This window comes from Mustelus asterias, chromosome 16 (genome assembly GCF_964213995.1).
Source record: "Mustelus asterias chromosome 16, sMusAst1.hap1.1, whole genome shotgun sequence".
Classification (NCBI taxonomy): Eukaryota; Metazoa; Chordata; class Chondrichthyes; order Carcharhiniformes; family Triakidae; genus Mustelus; species Mustelus asterias.
The window spans coordinates 69,299,245-69,321,982 of NC_135816.1; the positions used below are offsets into that span (position 1 = coordinate 69,299,245).

The 22,738-nt window shown below is 44.7% G+C and overlaps 1 protein-coding gene across 2 annotated transcripts in view; it reads left to right on the plus strand.

The window, feature by feature from the left end:
- The window catches only part of LOC144505522 (regulator of G-protein signaling 14-like), a 98,095-nt gene that overhangs the window by 20,604 nt on the left and 54,753 nt on the right, over positions 1-22,738 (plus strand). Inside the window, exons 2-3 of one of the 2 annotated variants that reach the window (XM_078231647.1) lie at positions 5,153-5,217; positions 22,389-22,558. In XM_078231647.1, the coding sequence (XP_078087773.1) occupies positions 5,153-5,217; positions 22,389-22,558 (235 nt within the window). The remainder of the gene's footprint in view (positions 1-5,152; positions 5,218-22,388; positions 22,559-22,738) is intronic. The other variant, XM_078231648.1, reaches the window with a different exon arrangement.

Consider the following 22,738-nt stretch of genomic DNA (forward strand, 5'->3'; position numbering starts at 1 on the left):
TAAATGACAATCTAAATGGCCCAGCCGCCGGGGTGGGGGGAGAGGAGGGGGTGGGGTGGGGGCGTTGGGGGGGGGATGGAGGCAGGCCATGACGGGGCCAAGATGTGTGGTAGGGTGGAAGACAAGAGAAAGTGAATGGCGGGAGAGTTAGTCTCACAGAGCCAAAGCCAAAGGGGCAAGAAAAGAAACAAAGAAACTACAGATGTGCCTGGAGCAGGTGTGCGGCTGACTGAAAGAAAAAAAGAGAAAAAACCGAAACAAGCAAAGAAAATGGGGGTGAGTCGGGGGGGGGGGGGGGGGGGGGGGCGGGGGCAGAGGTTATGGTCTGAATTTGTTGAACTCAGTGTTGACTCCGGAAGTTGCAAAGTGCATGACTGAACGATAAACAATACCTCACCTTTCCACTCGGCACTTTACAAACTTCTGTACTCAACATTGATTTCAACTATTTAAGACCATAATCTCTGTGCCCCCCCCCCCCCCCCCAACCCCTCCCCCCTCCCTTTTCTTTGTTTGTTACGGTTTTTCTCTCTTATTTTTTTCTTCAGGCAGCTGCATGCCTGATCCAGGCACATCTTTAGTTTCTTTGTTTCTTTCCTTGCTCCATTCCCTTTGGCCCTGTGAGACGAGCTCTCCTGCCATTCACTCTCTTCTGTCTTATCACAAACCTTCCATTTGTCATGTGCACACTCCCCCATCCACCCCCACTCAAAACCCATTACACCTTTAATTTTTCCTCGCCCTGATGAAAAATTGTCAACCTGAAACGTTAACTCTGTTGCTCCCTCCGCAGTTCCTGGCCGTACCTGACGAATATTTCCAGCATTTTCTATTTTTATTCCCATATTCCAGCATCCAGAGGCTGCTTTTCGAATGGTCACGTAAGGGTTTTACACAGTTGCTGGTTAAGGATCTGGAAAGCATTGCCTGAGGATGTGGTGGAGGCAGAATCAATCGCGGCTTCCGGAGGAGAAGTGGACTATTATCTGAAGGGGAAAGAATTGCAGGGCTTCGGGGAAAAGGAAGGAGAAAGGGACAAGCTGCGTCGGGCCTCCAGAGAGCCAGCATCGACACCAAGGCTGAATGGCCTCCTTTCATGCTGTAACCATTCTATGCTTTTAGGAGACCAGCCGGTGTCAGGAGTGCAAGTCTGGGAGTATAATAGGAGCTTTAGCTTGGGGAGACCAGCGGGGGCCTACACTGTGGGTCGGGAAAGCAGCAGCAGACAGAGGGTCGTCAGGACAATGCTGTAAGTCGAAAGAGCGGTGGGGGGATTTGCAAATTTAACTTGGGGGTGATGGCCTGGACCGCATTCCCTCCCTCCACAACCCCCTTCCCGCATGTACAAAACTGGAGAACCCACCTCCCTATTGCTGGAGTTGTGAGTCTTTTTGCTTTCCAATTGGGCAGCACAGTGGCACAGTGGTTAGCACTGTTGCCTCATATCGCCAGGGACCTGCGTTCAATGCCAGCCTTGGCCCACTGTCTGTGTGGAGTTTGCATGTTCTCCACATGTCTACAGTGGGTTTCCTCTGGGTGCTCCGGTTTCCAAAGATGTGCAGGTTACATTGATTTGCCATGGTAAATTGCCCCTTAGTGTCAGGTGGATTAGCAGGGTAAATACGTGGGGTTACAGGGATAAGGCCTAGGTGGGTTGCCAGTGCAGGCTCAATGGGCCGAATGGTCTCTCTGCACTGTAGGGATTCTATGATTCTATGGTGTCGGAAGGCAGCATGGCAGACTAATGGTTGGAGTGTGGGGGAAAGTCATGTGATGAAACCTCCAGGAATATATTTTTTAATCACAGTTGGCAACCCTCAACTACTGTTTCTTGCCAATAGTGTGAAACGTGCAGACATTTACCCATTATACATCTTTCCCAACTAATGTGAATGGAAGTTAAAATCAGAAGAGATGTAATGGATGTTTGATCCAATTTTATATTATTATTCAAATTCAAGATTACTGCCTGTTGTGTTCAGAACTTAACAATGCACAGCATTGACAAGTTCCTGTCCTAACAGAGCCTTAAAACAAAAATATTGAGAAATATGTAACATCAGATATCAGTTTGAATTTATTTCCATCTTCTCTGTTTTGTTCTTTAATCTCGCCTGGGAAATTAATCTATAATCCTAATACCTATGGACTTTTAAAATCTATAGAATATTCTCACACTTGCATCACTAAGAAGTTTCTTGATTCTCAATTTGATGGTTCAAGCAATGGAGTCCGGAGTGACATTTGGTTATTTCAGCTTTTAGACTTATTGGTATTGCTTCTAGAGACCATAAGACCGTATGAGATAGGAACAGGAGTAGTCCGTTTGGCCCCTCGAGCCTGCTCCACTGTTCAGTAGGATCATGGTTCATCCGACATTCCTCACTTTCCTGCCCTTTCCCCAGAACCTTGATTCCCTTACTGATCAGAAATCTATCTGTCTTAGTCTAAAATATATACAAGGACTCTACCCCCACAGATCTCTGTGGCGGGGAGACCCAAAGACTCACAACAGTCTGAGAGAAGAAATTCCTCCTCATCTCAGCCTTAAATTGACACCCCTTTATTCTGGGACTATGCCCTCTGGTCCTAGACTGTCCCATGAGGGGAAACAATCTCTCTGCATTTACCCTGTCAAGCCCCTTAAAAATCCTATACATTTCAATGAGACAACCTCTCATTCTAAATTCCAATGAGTAGAGTCCCAACCATTTTAAACTGTGTTCATATGGCAATCCCTCCATATCGGGTGTGATAACCCCCCATGATCTGCATGGGGAATCACTAATTGACCTCCCAGTTGGGATCGTTGAACATAAGCTCCCTAGGGATTGGTGACAAAGAGCTGATGAAGGGTCATCTAGATTCGAAACGTTGGCTCTATTCTCTCCCATAGGCGCTGTCAGACCTGCTGAGATTTTCCAGCGTTTTCTGTTTTTGTTTCAGATTCCAATGCAGTATTTTGTTTTTATAATAGCTGTTCCAATATGGTCATGGGAGATAGTTAATTTAATTGAAATACATACTTTAAAGCTCTGCCCTTGAAAGAGTTATACTTGCTCACCTATTTGCTCCCTTGGACATCAGTTGGCCACTGATTTACCTCAAACTAATGTCAACTTTATCCGACCTCTGTCTCTAACTTGACTTTCCCTTATGTTGCCTTCTGTCTTCTCTCCATTTATTTCAGAACATGTCAATCTTGCTCTTGCATGTAACCATGTAGTTTCACTCCCATATCCATTCATTGCTTTTCACCCATGTCTCAAATTCCCAACTGGCTAAGCCTTTAAATGCCTAGTGAACCTGTACCGCCAAGTCCTTCTGCTATTCTACAGAACCACAGAATCCCCACAGTGCAGAAGGAGGCCATTCAGCCCATAGAGCTTCATTGACTCTCTGAAAGAGCATCTTATCTAGACCCACCCCTCCTCCCCCGACCCACCCCCCCGCCGCCCCCAACACTATCCGTGTACCCCATGCATTCACCATGGCTAATCCACCTAATCTAAACATCTTTGGACACTAAAGGGCAATTTAGCATGACCAATCCACCTAACCTGCATACCTTTGGACTGTGGGAGGAAACCAGAGCACTCGGAGGAAAGCCACGCAGACACGGGGAGAACGTGCAAACTCCACACAGAGTCATCAAAGGCTGGAATCAAACCTGGGTCCACTTTTCTCTGATTCAGTGTATAATTACTTGTGTATATTTTTATTTACCAAAATGTGCCACCTCACACTTAATGACATCGAATTCTATCTGTAGCTTATTAGAGCACTCTTCCACGTATGCAGTCTTCCTTTGGACTTTCCTTTGGTCTTTAAAAGAAATACCTCTATCTCATGTTTTAGTGTCACCTGCAAATTTCTGCACCACTCCCTGTAGGCATCTATCCAAATCATTGACAGCCATGTGTACAGAAGTGGCACAGGCTTAATTGGTAACAAAAGCCACTAGCTTTCGGAGCGCTGCTCCTTCATCAGGTGAGTGGGAGTTCTGTTCACAAACAGGGCATATAAAGACACAAACTCAATTTACAAAATAATGGTTGGAATGCGAGTCTTTACAGGTAATCAAGTCTCAAAGGTACAGACAATGTGAGTGGAGAGAGCGTTAAGCACAGGTCTCCACTCACATTGTCTGTATCTTTGAGACTTGATTACCTGTAAAGACTCGCATTCCAACCATTATTCTGTAAATTGAGTTTGTGTCTTTATATGCCCTGTTTGTGAACAGAACTCCCACTCACCTGACAAAGGAGCAGCAAATGCTCCGAAAGCTAGTGGCTTTTGCTACCAAATAAACCTGTTGGACTTTAACCTGGTGTTGTGAGACTTCTTACTGTGTTTACCCCAGTCCAACGCCGGCATCTCCACATCATTACAGAAGTGGCACAGACCCTAAGGATAGTACCCTCCTATTACTCTGCCCTTGGTTCCTACACTCTGTTTTCCCTCTTATGATGAATCTTTAATTCAATTTGCTGTCCTCCCCCTGATTTCATATAATTTAACCGCTTCCTCTAGCCTCCTGTGCATTATCTTGTCAAAGTCCTTCCTGAAGTCCATGTGTAGTGCATCCATCCCATTATCCCCGTCTTCCATGTCTGTTACCTCCCCGAGCAATTCGATAAGGTTTATCAAACACTGGTACTGCTTCATTCAATGAGATTAGCCGAGACCAGCGATCAAACCCTTAACATTACTGCTCCACCCGACTTGGCACCACGCTCAAACCCTCAGGAACTTGCGAATTATTTTTAAAAAGAACAAAAGCAAAGCCAAGTACGATATAATGACAATTTGCATTTAGATAGTGCCCATAACATGGCAAAGAGTGGTAGACAATACCAGAGAGGTGGGAGTGTGTAGCTATTTCGGTATAAGGAAACAAAAAAGAGAAAAGACCATCCGACTCAGTGATGTTCACTATCTTTATTGACCTGTGACAGAAACAGTTATCCTTTCCAATGAGGGGAATTACTGCTGATATTTATAACTAGTATCTAGGGATCAGGTAGGAGTTGTGAGTGACGGTGTTGGTATGTCCAAGTATACAGTCATGAATACTGTAAAGTCAAACTGGTTTAATCTGCTTCAGCACTGTGAATGAAGTCTCTTATCTCTTTTTGATGTTCTTTTCTAGGCAGTGGCCATTTCAGATGGAGGTTAGTATACTTGGATGGAGACAAGCAATGGACAACACTTGTGGTAGGATTGAGAAACTTGGGTGTCAGATCACTGGGAGTTAAGGAAGAAAACCTGTTAGAAACAGGTCAAAACATTTATTCATCACTCCATTTATCTGCCTTGTTCCTCTTGATATTCTTACCCAACTGCAATCTATGGATCTCAGCTTTGAAAATTTCAATTGGCCCACAACAACCACAACTTTCAGCTGTAAATTTCCGCTTATGTGAGAATATACTTCCTCTTTTTCATTCCTAAATGGTCTAACCCTGAATTTAAAATGGTGCACTAGCAATTCTTTCCACCAAATAAACAATTTCTCTGTAAACAGAGACTTGTGATGGTGCTATATTCGTATTTTTTTAGCATCACACCAGCGAATACAGGGAAGCCTCTCAGATGTTGTATAAAGTACACTTCATTTCATCCTAGGTCTTGTTATGTGATAAGTGCAGTGCTGGATTATCCAGTAGATGGAGCTGGGTTCCTATGTTTGCAACTCCAGAGGTTTCTATACATAATCCAGGCCGACACTAGCGCAACAATAGCAAGCAGTCACTTCTCTAATGCAGGAAATGTGGTGGCAAATATGCGGCAGCAAGATCCCAGAAACAATGTTGAAGTGATGAGTAGGCAATCTGTCTTAGCAGTGTGAGCTGAGGGATAAATAATGACAGGAAACAGAGAACACTCCCTTGCTCTTTTTCAATTAGCGTCTTGGAATCTTTCGCATCCAGCTGAGATGACAGACACAGCCTTGGTTTAACATTTCATCTGGAAGGTGGCACCTCACGCAGTGCAGCACTCTCTCAATACAGCACTGAAGTGTCAGTCTAGCTTTTGTGCCAAGTCTTTGGAACAGGGCTTGAATTTTTCAATCAGAAGTGAGCGTGTTACCACAGAACGATGGCTGATACACTGGGGTCTCTTCTTGCCATTCCCACTTGGGCATTACAGTCAGCAATGCTGGGTGGAAGGTCAGGAGACGGGAGCATTGTGGACCCCTTTACACAATCATCCTATTGAGGGAGAGAGAGAGAGAGAGATGGGAGGCACAGATACCAGGTTCAGGCAAGATTGTAGTCAGCTGCCAAAGTAGAATAGCCCACCAGGCACACGCCATGGAGGCTTGTGCATAATGAGCTGAATCTAGAGTTATTTTAATGCAAGTGTGACTGGAGAATGGAGCAGATAGATACAAGAGCTGTTAATTCAAGATGGAATTGTTCATTTTACTAATATAAAGTTAATGTCACAGAAGGAAAGCTGTTCTTGGTGTATTATTGCAAAGTTGGAAGCTCACTTTTGTTCTGGAGTATGTGAAATAAATATAAGTATATATACATTTAAATGGACAGCTCTTGACGTCTGGAATTCCCTGAACAGGATCAGAAGGACCTTGGGGTACATGTCCAAAGATTCCTGAAGGCAGCAGGACAGGTAGATAAGCTGGTTAGTAAGGTATATGGGATACTTGTCTTTATTAGTTGAGGCATAGAATATAAGAGCAGGGAGGGTATGATGGAGCTGAATAAAACAGCCATTAGGCCATAATTAGAGTACTGCGCACAGTTCTGGTCCCCACATTATAGGAAGGATGTGATTGCACTTAGAGAGGATGGAGTGGAGATTCACTAGGATGTAACCTGTGCTGGAGCATTTCAGCTATGAAGAGAGGCTGGCTAGGCTGGGATTGTTCTCCTTAGAGCAGAGAGGGCTGAGGGAGGGTTCACTACAACTGTAGTGCAGTGAAAGAAGATGGGCCAACCTTGGATCTGGCTGCAGGCAACAGAGTTCTGTAGTTTAGCTCCACTCCAGTGGGGAGCTTGCTGAGGGTGAGATGAGGGCTTTGCAGCAAGGAAGATCAATAAGAGTGTTCCTGCAGTGACATAGCCTTGCCTAACCTCAGATCGAATGTTAATTAGGTTGGTGGTGGATCCATTGGTCAGGGTTAAATGAGTATTTTGTGTCAGCATTCACCAATGAGAAGGACTTGGTGGATGATGAGTCTGGGAAAGGATGTGTAGATAGTTTGAGTCATGTTGAGATCAAAAAGGAGGAGGTATTGGGGTTCTTGAGAAACATTAAGGTGGACAAGTCCCCAGGGCCTGATGGGATATACCCCAGAATACTGAGAAAGGCAAGGGAAGAAATTGCTGGGGCCTTGAGAGAAATCTTTGTATCCTCACTGGCTACAGGGGAGGTCATGATGTGGAGATGCTGGCGTTGGACTGGGGTAAACACAGTAAGAAGTCTAACAACACCAGGTTAAAGTCCAACAGGTTTATTTGGTAGCAAAAGCCACTAGCTTTCAGAACAGGCTGTTCCTTCGTCAGGTGGGTGGGAGTTCTGATCACAAACAGGGCACAAAGACACAAACTCAATTTACATGAATAATGATTGAAAAGCGAGTCTTTACAACTAATCAAGTCTTAAAGGTGAGTCTTAAGCTGTAAAGACTCACATTCCAATCATTATTCATGTAAATTGAGTTTGTGTCTTTGTGCCCTGTTTGTGATCAGAACTCCCACCCACCTGACGAAGGAACAGCCTGTTCCGAAAGCTAGTGGCTTTTGCTACCAAATAAACCTGTTGGACTTTAACCTGGTGTTGTTAGACTTCTTACAAGGGAGGTCCCAGAGGATTGGAGAGTAGCCAATGTTGTTCCTTTGTTTAAGAAGGGTAGAAAGAATAATCCAGGTAATTACAGGCCGGTGAGCCTTACATCAGTGGTAGGGAAATTATTGGAGAAGATTCTTTGAGACAGGATTTATTCCCACTTGGAAATAAGTGGACGTATTATTGAGAGGCAACATTGTTTTGTGAAGGGGATGTTGTGTCTCACGAACTTGATCGAGTTTTTTGAGGAAGTGACAAAAATGATTGATGGGGGTAGGGCAGTGGATGTTGTCTACATGGACTTCAGTGAGGCCTTTGACAAGATCCCTCATGGCAGACTGGTGCAGAAGGTCAAGCCGCATGGGATCAGAGGTGAGCTGGCAATTTGGATACAAAACTGGCTCGGACAAAGAAGACAGAGGGTAGCAGTGGAAGGATGCGTTTCTGAATGGAGGGCTGTGACAAATGGTGTTCCTCAGGGATCAGTGCTGGGACCTTTGCTGTTTGTAATATATATAAATGATTTGGAGGAAGATGTAACTGGATTGATTAGTAAGTTTGCGGACGACACAAAGGTTGCTGGATTTGCGGATAGCGATGAGGACCATCAGAGGATACAGCAGGATATAGATCAGTTGGAGACTTGGGCGGAGAGGTGGCAGATGGAGTTTAATCCGGACAACTGTGAGGTAATGCATTTTGGAAGGTCTATTACAGATAGGAAATATACAGTAGATGACAGAACCCTTAAGAGTATTGATAGGCAGAGGGATCGAGGTGTACAGGTACACAGGTCACTGAAAGTGGCAATGCAGGTGGAGAAGGTAGTCAAGAAGGCATATGGCATGCTTGCCTTCATCGGCTGGGGTATTGAGTTTAAAAATTGGCAAGTCATGTTGCAGCTTTATAGAACCTTAGTTCAATTCTGGTCACCACACTACCAGAAGGATGTGGAGGCTTTGGAGAAGGGACAGAAAAGATTTACCAGGATGTTGCCTGGTATGGAGGGCATTAGCTATGAGGAGAGATTGGAGAAACTTGGTTTGTTCTCACTGGAGTGACGGAGGTTGAGCGGCGACCTGATAGAAGTCTACAAGATTATGAGAGGCCATGGACAGAGTGGATAGTCAGAAGCTTTTTCCCAGGGTGGAAAAGTCAATTACTAGGGGGTATAGGTTTAAGGTGCGAGGGGCAAGGTTTAAAGGAGATGTACGAGACAGATTTTTTACACAGAAAGTAGTGGGTGCCTGGAACTCATTGCCGGGGGAGGTAGTGGAAGTGGATACGGTAATGGCTTTTAAGGGGCGTCTTGACAAGTACATGAAGAGGATGGGAATAGAGGGATATGGTCCCTGGAAGCATAGGGGTTTTTAGTTAAGTCGGGCAGCATGGTTGGTGCAGGCTTGGAGGGCCGAAAAGCCTGTTCTTGTGCTGTAATTTTCTTTGTTATTTGTTCGTCGACCATAACTTGCATGTCATTGGAGAGCAGGCGGAGGAGGATAGTGACAAACCTTAGGGGGCAGCGGAAATGGAGGAGAGCATTCCATAATCCCTCGCAGCTGACAGTGTCGAAGGTCTTTGTTAGGTCAATGAAGGCCATATACAAGGATTGGTTCTGTTCCCTGCATTTCCCTTGTAGTTGCTGCCATTGTATCCATTGTGCCCCTTAGTGGGCAGAATCGACATTGCGACTTTGGTAGGAGCTCTTCAGCCCACAGGGAGAAGGTGGCTAAGGAGAACTCTTGCAATGCCCTTCCTTATGGCCAACAGCAGGGAAATTCCTCTTTAGTTGCTGCAGTTGGACTTGTCACCTTTCGTGAAGATGGTCATAATTACTGCATTGAGAGCTCCTGGCATGTTCTCCTCCTTCCACATAAGGGAAATTAGGTCATGTATTCACACCAATAGTGCTTCTGCGGGGATTCCATCTGCCCCTGATGCTCTGTTGTTCTTTAGCTGTCAGGTGTCCTCTTCCACCTCGTGCTCGGTTAGGGTTGTGCTGGGACGGTGGTGGGTAGCAGACTGTGGGATGCAGTCCAGGGCACTCTTGTTGAAGACCGAGTCTCTGTGAAAGTCTTCAAAGTACCGCTTCCAGCAGGTGCTGACTGAATGTCTGTTCTTGATTAGCACCTCTCCATTCTTACCTAATAGTGGGCTGGGTTGTGACCCTGTGTGATTGGGCCACAGGTAATCTTGAGTGTGCTTGAATGGGCAGCATGGTGGCACAGTGGTTAGCCACTGCTGCTTCACAACGCTAGGGACCTGGGTTAAATTCCCAGCTTGGGCCACTGTCTGTGAAGTTTGCACACTCTCCCCGTGTCTGCGTGGGTTTCCTCTGGGTGCTCCAGTTTCCTCCCACAGTCCAAACATATGCGGGTTAGGTGGACTGACCATGCTAAATTGTCCTTGGTGTCAGGGAGACTAGCTGGGGTAAATGCATGGGGTTATGGGGATAGGGCCTGGCTGGGATTATGGTTGGTGCAGACTCAAATGGCCTCCTTCTTGCACTGTAGGATTCTATGGTTATATGAAACGTCATAGTTATCAGCTAACTGATGGACCTCCTGCACTTTCTCCATCCTGTTTTACATCACTCTCCGGGTGGCACAGTCGCTAGTACTGCTGCCTCACAGCGCCAGGGACCCGGGTTCGATTCCTGGCTTGGACCACTGTCTATGTGGAGTCGCACACTCTCCCCATGTCTGTGTGAGTTTCCTCCGGGTGCTCCAGTTTCCTTCCACACTCCAAAAGATGTGCTGGTTAGATGCATTGGCCCAGCTAAATTCTCCCTCAGTGTACCCGAAGAGGTGCCGGAGTGTGGCAACTAGGGGATTTTCGCAGTAATGTCGCTGCAGTGAGCCTACTTGTGACACTAATAAATAAATTAAACCCACCACCTGTTCTTTAAGTTGTGGGTTTTTTGCTGAAGGACATTAATTAATTTGTAGCGTTTTACAAGTCACTTTTAATGGCATTAATGGGTACGGGGAGAAAGTGGGAATATGGCATTGAGGTAGAGGATCAACCATGATCATATTGAATGGTGGAGCAGGCTCGAAGGGCCGAGTGGCCTACTCCTGCTGCTATTTCCTGTTTTTTTTTACCAATACCAGCTTTTTTAATTTCCGGTTTATTATCTTGAAGTGCAGAATTCAAATTCCTAAACTATCACAGAAGAATTGGAGCACACATTCTGTTAGCCCTGTAAGATAACCATCGCACAGCCCCAATATTTAGGTGTTGGTTAGAGGCTGGTGAAACTACAACAGGACTGTAAGACCTTGTTTGTCGAGAATTTGTGTGGCGATTCAAGGTTTCTGTGTGGCTTAGCCACTGGTTTGAGAGGAAGTAGATTAGGCAGTTGCTACACAACCTTCACAAGACCACTTCCTAGATTCAATCTCCAAAAAAGAAACAAACAATTTGAGTTGAGTTCATAGGCCTCAGAAGCCTGGCCCATGGCAACATTGAACAAAGAACAAAGAACAATACAGCACAGGAACAGGCCCTTCGGCCCTCCAAGCCCGCGCCGCTCCCTGGTCCAAACTAGACCATTCTTTTGTATCCCTCCATTCCCACTCCATTCATGTGGCTATCTAGATAATTCTTAAACGTTCCCAGTGTGCCCGCCTCCACCACCTTGCCCGGCAGCGCATTCCAGGCCCCCACCATCCTTTGTGTAAAATATGTCCTTCTGATATCCGTGTTAAACCTCCCCCCCTCACCTTGAACCTATGACCCCTCATGGACGTCACCACCGACCTGGGAAAAAGCTTCCCACTGTTCACCCTATCTATGCCTTTCATAATTTTATACACATCTATTAGGTCTCCCCTCATCCTCCATCTTTCCAGTGAGAACAACCCCAGTTTACCCAATCTCTCCTCATAACTAAGCCCCTCCATACCAGGCAACATCCTGGTAAACCTCCTCTGTACTCTCTCTAAAGCCTCCACGTCCTTCTGGTAGTGTGGCGACCAGAACTGGATGCAGTATTCCAAATGTGGCCAACCAACGTTCTATACATCTGCAACATCAGACCCCAACTTTTATACTCTATACCCCGTCCTATAAAGGCAAGCGTGCCATATGCCTTCTTCACCACCTTCTCCACCTCTGACGTCACCTTCAAGGATCTGTGGACTTGCACACCCAGGTCCCTCTGCGTATCTACACCCTTTATGGTTCTGCCATTTATCGTATAGCTCCCCCCTACTTTAGCTCTACCAAAATGCATCACTTCGCATTTATGTGGATTGAACTCCATCTGCCATTTCTTTGCCCAAATTTCCAGCCTATCTATATCCATCTGTACCCTCTGACAATGTTCCTCACTGTCTGCAAGTCCTGCCAATTTTGTGTCGTCCGCAAACTTACTGATCACCCCAGTTACACCTTCTTCCAGATTGTTTATATAAATCACAAACAGCAGAGGTCCCAATACAGAGCCCTGTTGTACATTGTACATTGTACAATAGAAACCATAGACGAGACACAGGTTCTGCTATGGATACAATGTGTTTTTTTAAATCATCTCACCCAGCCTGCCACAGAATTTTTATCATCTAGTGTAGTGGGATTTGCACCTGAAAACCCAGAGCATTGCCCTGGATCTGTAGATTATCAGTTCAGTGACCTATATACTAGGCCATAGGGGTTATAACCACATGCACCAATTTGCGTTAAACCCTCTTGCACAATAAGGTAAATGTACTTAAAATACATATGTTTATTTACCAAAATCGACCACCATTTAGTTAACAAGAGTTATATATTTGGAATGATCAAAAATACATTTACAGACTGTTTTTCATCTACCAATTTTCCCAACAAATGTGCAAAAGGTTAAGGTTCACCTGCATCTGCCATGTGAATATGAGTATTGAGATCGCAGGCCCAATAATGATATCATTAATACCATTTGAAATTTACTAATCATGCTTAGTTAGCTAGCCCTGGATTCTCACTTCACCACATATGGCTAATATATTGAATGTGGATGGCCTTGGGAGAAGATCAATCCGGATTCCTAACAAGAGGAATGATATTGCAGGGGGAACGGTTGGGAAGTTGCAGGCACATTAATGTCCCAGTGATTTTTCTTCAAAGTTGCACACAGCAGCATCCTGGAGATTGACCTTCAAATCACGGTGGCACAGTGGTTAGCACTGCCACCTCACAGCGTCAGGGACCTGGGTTCGATTCCCGGCTTGGGTCACTATCTGTGTAGAGTCTGCATGTTCTCTCCGTGTCTGCGTGGGTTTCCTCCGGATGCTCCGGTTTTCTCCCACAGTCAGAAAGATGTGCTGGTTAGGTGCATTGGCCATGTTAAATTCTCTCTCAGTGTACCCGAACAGGCGCTGGAATGTGGCAACTACGGGATTTTCACAATATCTTCATTGCAGTGTTAATGTAAGCCTACTTATAACACTCATGAATAAACTTTAAATCCTGGAGACTCCAGGTCAATCCCGGAGGGTTGGCAAACCTTGTCCAGTGACATTACCCTTACGCCACTATTTCCCACACTGCTTCCAATAGCAGCCTTGCAGGGTCCTCTGTCTGCCTGATTGAATAAGTAAGAAGTCTCACAACACCAGGTTAAAGTCCAACAGGTTTATTTGGTCGCAAAAGCACTAGCTTTCGGAGCGCTGCTCCTTCTTCAGGTAAGTGGGAATTCTGTTCACAAACAGGGCATATAAAGACGCATTCCAACCATTATTTTGTAAATTGTGTTTGTCCCAATAATTTCTGTCTAATTATGGAAGGATTAGATTAGTCCCTTGCAATTCTTGAATAATTCCAGATATTTTCCTTCACACCTGATTTGACACATTGCTCAATTCGTACAAGCAACTCTAGGTCAAAGACTGTGCGCTGGTTCCATGCTGTCAAGTTAGAGCCAGCTTCATCAACAAATTGCATTTATATCGCAATTTTAATTTTGTGGCCAGAGATCTGGAAGGGCTGGAGGAGGTTACAGAGCAGTGGTGGGCAACCTGCAGCCTAGGGGACATATACGGCCCATCTGTGTTCTGAGTGTGGCCCATGAGACATTTGTTGACTGTTGCCCATGCGAAGTGTTGCTGCATTCCGCTGATTTCCATAGTTTTTTCCTACTGGTATGACTGATGTGATACACAGGAAAATTAAAGACAAGTGAAGTGAGGTGCATGCTGATTGCTCACAACATTGACTGAGAGAGCCGTGCAGTCCCTCTGCGACCCAAGCGTAAATACTTCTTTTGTCTTTACCATTTAACGTTGATGACAGTTATATTAATATTGAAATAATTGAGTATTTTCAATGACATATTTGGAAATATTCAGCATGTAATAATCTTATTCATGGGTCTTGGTTAGTGAACAAGCCTGATTTCAATCTTGAAGCCCACTGAGATGAAGGAGGGCCACTCATGAAGCCCACTCACTAGCCTCGGTTGCCCATCACTGTTACAGAAATAGGGAGAGACAAGAGGGAATGTAGGAACTGAAACATGACAATAAGAATTTTAAAATGGTTGCCGGGAATTAATGCAGGTCAGCCAGCACATGGGTAACATATGCATTGAATTTGATGTGAATTAAGATGTGGTCAGCAGGGTTTTAAATAGACTGAAGTCTACAGACAAAGGGAGCATGGGAAAGGCCACTGATGTGGCTCTGTTACCAATCCACTTTCTGATGACTTTAAGTTTATTTATTAATGTAACAAATAGGCTTACATTCACACTGCAATGAAGTTATTGTGAAAATCCCCTAGTCACCACACTCTGGCGCCTGTTCGGGTACACTGAAAGAGAACTTAGCATGGCCAATGCACCTAACCAGCACATTTTTCGTACTGTGGGAGGAAACCGGAGCACCTGGAGGAAACCCATACAGACACAGGGAGAACGTGTAGACTCCGCACAGACAGTGACCCAAGCCGGGAATCGAACCAAGTCCCTGGCACTGTGAGGCAACAGTGCTAACCACTGTGCCACCGAGCCACTTCCCAATGGAAATGCAGGGGTGCATTCATGTTCCATATGCAGCCTTATCAATGATTTGTGCAAATTGGGAATGGCCTGATCCATTCTACCAATAGAAAGGCACCATTGCACGTGTTAATGAGTGTATTAATGCTGGGGAAATGGTTAATGAAAAGTGAGACTGACTGAGCACAAAGCGTTTGGGAACTAGAGTCTCACTTCCTGTGAATTGAGTGGGGAAAAGGAGGAAGGATTATTTGGGGATTCTGAAGAGCACTCACTGATTATGCTGGCGTGCGCTGAGATTAGCATGTTTAACTTAAAGCGTTTAAGATTCTTTAAAGGCCGATACAGTTTCAGGAACTCTGGTGAGTGCCAGTTTTATGTGTGGTCCCTGTGATTTGGGGACAATAACTGATGGGTCAAGGAGTCATTTCTTCTTAACTCTCAAGCTCAGTGGAAAGTCATTGATTAAGAGAGTCAAGTTCTTGTGAAGGCTGGTCACTGGTCAAATTAGCTGGCTGGTGGGATGGGTGGGCTTCCTGTTCATCGGGCTTGGTTTACCGTTGACCTTGTTGAGCTTGTTCAGGATTGGCAAATGGGTATTCCTGCCTGCACTTGGAATCTCACCAAGGGTGGATTGGAAATGCCTACTATTACAGGATTGATAAATGGCTGTTCTTAAAGGGCTAGCTACCTGAGGGATCTCTTTGATGTGATCTTCAGAAATAGATTCCACCTTATGATAGTCAGGTATCACCTGGCGGAGTCCTTTTTTTATTGCTGCTTTGGCAAGAAAACCATCTGAATGTCACGGACAGATTAATGATTATGATGCCTGCATATCGAGCGGGGTTAGTTATCCAAGCTTCACCCATCAAAAAGATCACAAGGGAAATATTTTATCCAGATAAATGATAAACCTGTTTTGTCATGATGTAATGCACGGTTGCACGAGTCACAGGGACAGTCCACTGCTTAACGAACACATTCAGCCCATCAGCTTTATGCTGGCTCTCCGCAGAGCAATCCATTGAGTCCCATTCCCTCCCCCCCCCACCCTCGATCCCTGTATTCCTGCAAGTTCTTTCCCTCACGTGCACTTGCAATTTAATTTTGAAATAATTGATTCCAACACCATGCTAGATAGCAAATTTTAGCTCATTACCATGCGCTGTGTATCTCTCGTCCAAAATCTTGGGATCCTAAGCCCCTGATCCATCAGCTCATGGAAATTGCTTCTCTTTGTCAACCTTATCTCAACCTGTCATAATCTTATACACCTCAATTGAATCTCCCTTCAATCTTCTTTGTTACAGTTGGCTCAGATTACCCATCTTGTGTGTGATGCGGGCAATGAATGCAGGTGCTTACCTCACTAGGGCTCAGCTCTATCTGGTTGCAATACCGATGTAACCTCACTTAGTACAGCTCATTGAAAACAATTGAGTGAATGGCCTTCCTCATCCATATACTTCAGCCTTAAATCAAAATCATATTGGAAAATAGTAGGGGCCAATGTTCAAAGGCAGCTCAGCACTTTGCTTCCTGTCAAAAGACCAACAATAATTTGCATCTATATAGCACCTTTAACATCCCAGGAGCATAATCAGGTGGAATTTGATTCCAAATTACGTAAAGCCATATTAAGACAGGTTACTGAAAGCTTAGATAAAGAGGTTTAAAAGGGTATTGTAAAGGTGAGAGAGAGAGAGAGAGAGACAAAGAGATAGAGAGGTTTAGAAGGGGAAATCCAGACCTTAAGGCCCAGGTTGCTAAGTGCACTCGGTGGACCCGGAAATGGGTTTGAAACTCACTTCCATCCTTGATCGGCCCCGGAAAGCAATTTCATGCTGGCTGTCCAATTAATGATATGGAGATGCCGGCATTGGACTGGGGTAAGCCCAGTAAGAAGTCTCACAACACCAGGTTAAAGTCCAACAGGTTTGTTTGGCAGCACAAGCTTTTGGAGTCTCAGGCTCCTTCTTCAGGTGAGAAGGAGCATGAGACTCCGAAACCTTGGGCTGCCAAATAAATCTGTTGGACTTTAACCTGGTGTTGTGAGACTTCTTACTGTCCAATTAATGCACAGGCAGTATGAAATGCATGCTGGGAATTTCTCAGTGCTGCTGGGGAGAGTGGGAAGAGGGCGGCCACAGAGAAAAAGGAGGGTGTGAGCTGGCGTTTCTATTGTGCTCGCTCACGGGGACAGCTACTGTGAAGTTGTCTCCGGGAGCTGCAGGCCTGTGAAAAATAAATTGCGATGGAGAAACTATGCAAAGAGTGCCTAGGCAGCACATTCAAACAGAAATCCCAGACACAGAAACCTTTTTCAATTTTATTTCAGCCCCGACATTTTATCCCACCCTGGATCGAGGTGGCAGCTAGAATATTGAGGTCGCTTGGCCAATCGACTCACCCACCAACCGTGTAAGCAGACAGGCCACACAAAATTGTGTTTAATTGCCCCCTTAATTGGCAAAGTTGCCCACTTGATTGTCGGTGGGTGATCTTCCGACTCTCGCTTGGGCCCGCCAACCAAAATATCACACGAGTGGAAGATGGCATTGAAACGCAAGCTCAGAAACTTCTCCCGTAATTTCATGCAATTCCGGTTTGGTGCCCGCTTGTCCAAGCAGCATGAAATTCTGGCCAAAATGATTCTTCACAATCAGGTGCTGTCTGCTCATGTGGGTTCCATAGATGAATCCGAAGTGGATTTTTAAAAGATAGAAAGTTATTTAATTTTTACGGCATCTTATTTTATCTCTTAGAAAAGTGTAAAAGCAATGCCCTGAGTGACTTGTTTTAAGTGGAATGACTGTCAAAATGGTGCACAGGAAGATCCCATAAACAGCACCAATATAAATGACCAAGTAATCTCATTTTGACAATGATGGCCCTGGGATGAGCATTGCCCAGGACACTGGGCTCATCTTCAGCTGGTGCTTTGGTGATTTTTACACACACCTGAAATGGGAGATTTGGCTGTGGTTTATTGGCAGATTCGCTTTGTTTTGCACTGCAGTATCAATCAAAAACATTAGTTTTCCGAGAATATATGTAATATTAAATGTCAGCGATTTAGGACAGAGAGCAAAATAAAAGTATTTTTATACGCATAGGGACATGAGGTTCGGAATGCATCTGCCAGATCTAGTGATTGAAGCAAAGATCATGTCAACCACTGAAGAATAAGTTAGCTAGGAGTTTGATGGACGGGGGGGGGGGGGGGTAAAGATTATGGAACATAGGGGATTCAAGGCAAAGATAAACTCCAACAAGGACTGATTGGGAAAAACAGTCTTGTTTCATGTTGTAACTTCTACATGATTCAGTGTAAGAGAGGAAACTGACCCCATAGTGTTCATTGGTTGACACTATGACTAGTTTTGTCTGTCTTGTGCTCAGTCTGAAATATAACTACCAATTAATGCTCTCTGTCTTGTCTGAAGTTGGATTTTTCTCTTTACCAAGTGACAGCCTCTTCAATTCATATGTCACTTGTAACAACCCACCAGGGTGATTTCTTCCCAGTTCCTGCTGTGTTACAGTGTTCAGCCAAGTTCCTGTTCTCTAATGCCTCAGTGTACTCATGATCAGAAACATTGGAGTCTGAATCTCAGTGGAATCCTGAAATGGGAGGTGGGGTGGCGGCAGTGGTGTGGTAGTGGATGGGTGCTGAGGGGTGGGGGTGTGATAAGGGTAGTACAGACCAAAAACGTGAAGAAAAACTTGAAGTTACAGGGACCAATTTTTAGGTATCTCACAGTAATGATGGACAGTAACTCAAGCTCAGTAAAGGAAACTGGAGAAAGTTACCACCTTTTTTGCTTGAATCTTGTACTCACTGAAGTGACAGATGTTAGACTGGGGAATAGGACACTTTCTATTTTCTGTGGGGGGTGGGGGAGTGGTCTGGTGTGCGAGTATCAGCATCAGACAAGCCCAAACAATAAATTAGAGAGAAGGAATTTACATTCATATATCCACTGCCTCAGTTCATCCTAAAATGCTTTATATAGCCATTGAAATACTTCCAACCTGTGGTCACTCCTGTAATGCAGGAAACACATTTATGTACAGAAGATCCAAGAAGCAGCAATGCGATAAATGATCAGTTGAACTATTTTTGATGATGTTTAAAGGATAAATGTGGTCTAGCTTACAAAAAACTCCTCTGCTTTTCTTTGAATAATGCTGTGGGTCTCTCAAGTCCACTGGGAGGACGGGGGAACCGGATTTTCCAGCCACGCTCGCCCCAAGATTGGAAAATCTCACCTGAGGTCAAAATGGACCTTTGCATGGTCCTGTCTCGCCCGCTACGATTCCTGTGGCAGGCGGGATGGGAAAATTCTGCCTAGGACCTCCATCTGACAATTGGATCTGAACCCCCCACCCTCTGAATCAATGGGGAGAGCATTACTGCTAAAACAAGGCTAATGCCTTATCCCAAGCCAAACACAGCCCTCTGTACTTTGCCCAAGCTTTAAAGGAACACTCCCAGCAGCATTCATGTGACATTTTTTTCCCCAATGGCAGCACTGCAGCGAAGTGGGATATCCGAATGACGCAGATGTCAGGAGTGACACATATTTCTTTTATGTCAATTGGTGCCAAATTAAGGCCGTTTTGTCCACTAGGCCTAGGCCTACAAGGGACTCGATTTAGACAATGAAGAAAATCCCTTCAATATATAATTGGTAAATGGGCTGATGTACGGGAACAGTGAATGCACTGCCCTTCATTGGTACAAGGGTCTAGTTTCAAATTCTTGGCATGTGTGTTCTTGGTTTGATCTCAACAGATTTCTCTGTTTCCGTGGGGCCTATGATACAATGCTTGGTGCCCATATGGAGATGCAATGTGCTATCATTACATATAATGCTCATGATTTGGAGATGCTGGTGTTGGACTGGGTGGACAAGATGAGAGGTCAGACGACACCAGTTATAGTCCAACAAGTTTATTTGAAATCACAAGCTTTCAGAATGCTGCTCCTTTGTCAGGTGAGTGGAGCAAGATGTGCAGACACAGCCTCCTCCCCCCCCCCCCCCCCAACCCCCCCTGTATTTTCCTGCAGCGGAGGCCATTGGCCAATGGAGGAATCTTCCTATCCTGCCGGAGCTTTGCATGCCCCCCACCCTCCGCCATTGGCAGGACCAGAAGATCTCGCTGGTGGCAAGCACTTGAAAATTTCATCCCCAGTGTCTGATCCTGAGGATGTGGCAGCAGCGCCCCAAGCAGTCTAATGGCGCCGTGCACTTGATGAATGTTAGTGAATGATCTTCGCATGACATTTCCCATAATGTTGTTGCTGAGCTGCAATGGTGTGTAGCCAGGCAGCAGTCTGCCAAGTACTCCACACACCTCTGGAACGAGGTATCCCAGAACATGTCGTTCTGGGATAAATAATGTGTGAGACAGCCATACAAAGAAATTTAAAGCAACCATGCATTTTAAAAAGGTCTCCATGCATAGCAACTAAATATCAGAGGGAACATTGAACTCCCACACAGAACTCCACCAACATCTTATGCTGCTCAATACACCACACCTCCATCACTTACCCAGCCGCACTCCCTAGCAGGCAGGATTCACACCCATCCTATCCTCACCCTTTAAGGGAAGAGGTGACATATCGGAATTTCCACTGGGCTTGTAATCTGGAGACACAGGAGTTAATGCCCTGGGGATCTGGGGTCACATCCCACCATGGTAGATGGTAAAACCTGAATCTGGAATTAAAAGTCCAATGATGACTATGAAACCATTATTGATTGTTGTAAAAAACCCATCTAGTTCACTGATGGCCTTTGGGAAGGTAATCTGCAAGCCTTGCCTGGTCTAACCTACAGATGACACCATACATATCCACGGCAATGTGATTGATTCTTAAATGCCCTCTGAAATGGCCTAGCAAGCCACTTCAAGGGCAATCAGGAATGGGCAATAAATGCTGTCACAGCCAACAACACACATATCCCATGAATGGTGCCAGCTCACACCCACCCCTCACTGCTTCTACAGACATCCAGCTATGTCACGAACGTAACCTAATCATAATGTCATCATCCTAGACTAGATTCCCAAATGCTTGATACAATCCAATCAAATAATGTTTTGTATAAAGCAGACGAAGTTTGAAATTCAAGGAAGTTGCTAAGAGAATAAAGCCACAAGATCCTATGGTTTTCGAACAAACAAAAATAAACTTTACAAGGTTAGAAAGATAAAACAATTTACATTTTATACTCTAACATTCTGGGTTGCTGAGATACATGTAAATTAACAGACAAACTGGTCAAACAGATGGTAAATGTGACCAAGACATATTCCATGGATTTCTCAATAATGATGTAAGTAAACACTATGAGTCAACCAATCTCCTTGAAACTCTATCTCTCTCTCTCTTGAGGGATTCCAGTCTTTACCTTCAAAGATCGTGCCCTGGATTCTCCCCAAAAGTTGGTCCAGTTTGGGCAACCTGAATGATAGCCCTCTTTGCAGGATTTCAATCTCATCTCCCAAGACTCTGTTCACCTGGATTCCCGTGTGTGCACTCAAGCTCCAACTTACTTTCACAACCTTTGTTCTTCGACTGTGCCGAGCAGAATACTATTGATCCAAAGGGTTACCATCACCCTAATGGCCCATAGCTCAGAGTCACCAACTTTCTACTGCCTTCTTAGATCTTCAGAGTTTCTCTTGAGTTCTCTTCAATTACCAGGATTTCGGCTGAGACCACTTTGATCAGAATAGTGCCAAAACAAGTGTTTCAGCACATCCAGAGGATGCACCTGTAACCTTGAAGAACACCATAAAGACTACATAGAAAGTGACTAGCAGTGCTGTCTGACACTGCGAAACCTAGCTCGGTCTTCATAATGTTGCAAATGAACCTCAGACCCAATAAGCCTTTGTATTGACAAAGTGACAATGTACAAGAATCAGTTCAACCAGTCTGTGTTCGCATTTACTCTCCATGCAAACATCCCGTCCTTACCTACTCTTCCATTAACCCTTCACCCTCTTTCCCTTCAAGCACCATTCATCAAATTGTCAATGTTGAAATCATTTTTGCTTCAACCATTAATCCTGGAAGTGGATTTCACTGATTGACAGCTCTCTGTGTGAAGAGGTTTCTCCTGTTCTCAGTTCCAAATCCCTGACATCCAATTATCCATGACCCTTTATGTTAGACCTTTCAATCTGTGGAACCTGTCTGCTTCTAACTGCCCTGATTCATTCCTTTGCTTGGTTTTCTTTACAGTAACCTTGGCTTAAACACGTTGAAACCATGTCTGCTGATAATCAATTGAAATCTCCATGAAATTTCCCACATTGCTGTTGGGTAAAGACAGTAAAAGATATGGCAGAAAAGCGGATAAATAAAGTTCGTATCCAGATTACATATGATCCAACTCAAAGACTGGGGCTTGAGAGCATGAATTGTTCTTTCTTCCTGGGCCTTTGAGATACTGTATCCAGCATAAAGCTGCACACATTCAGTGCAAGTTCCATTTATAGTATTGATGTGTTTTTTTGTCCAGCTTATGCTTTGATAGCCAAAGACAATAACATGACTCAATCTCCACAGAGTTGAACATCACTGAGGTTGATGGTTGTGGAAGTGACCAGAGTCTAAACAGCAATGCCAGCCTTCCCAATGTTCAGAGCAGTGTGTGTTATGCTGAGCGATCAGTGGCCAGCTGGGCAGTGTCCTTTGAACGGCTTCTGCAAAATCCCGTTGGCGTGAAATATTTCACAGTAAGTATTCACCATCCAGCACATTTGCCGCAAACAGCCATGACTTGCAGGTCTTTCTGGAAATTAAGGATAACCCAATTTCTTCTCTTCATGATCAACTATCTTTTTTAAACCGCTTCCCCCCCACCCCTGTTCTTCATTCTCACCAAATGTGTTGTGTGTCACTAAGACAAACTATTC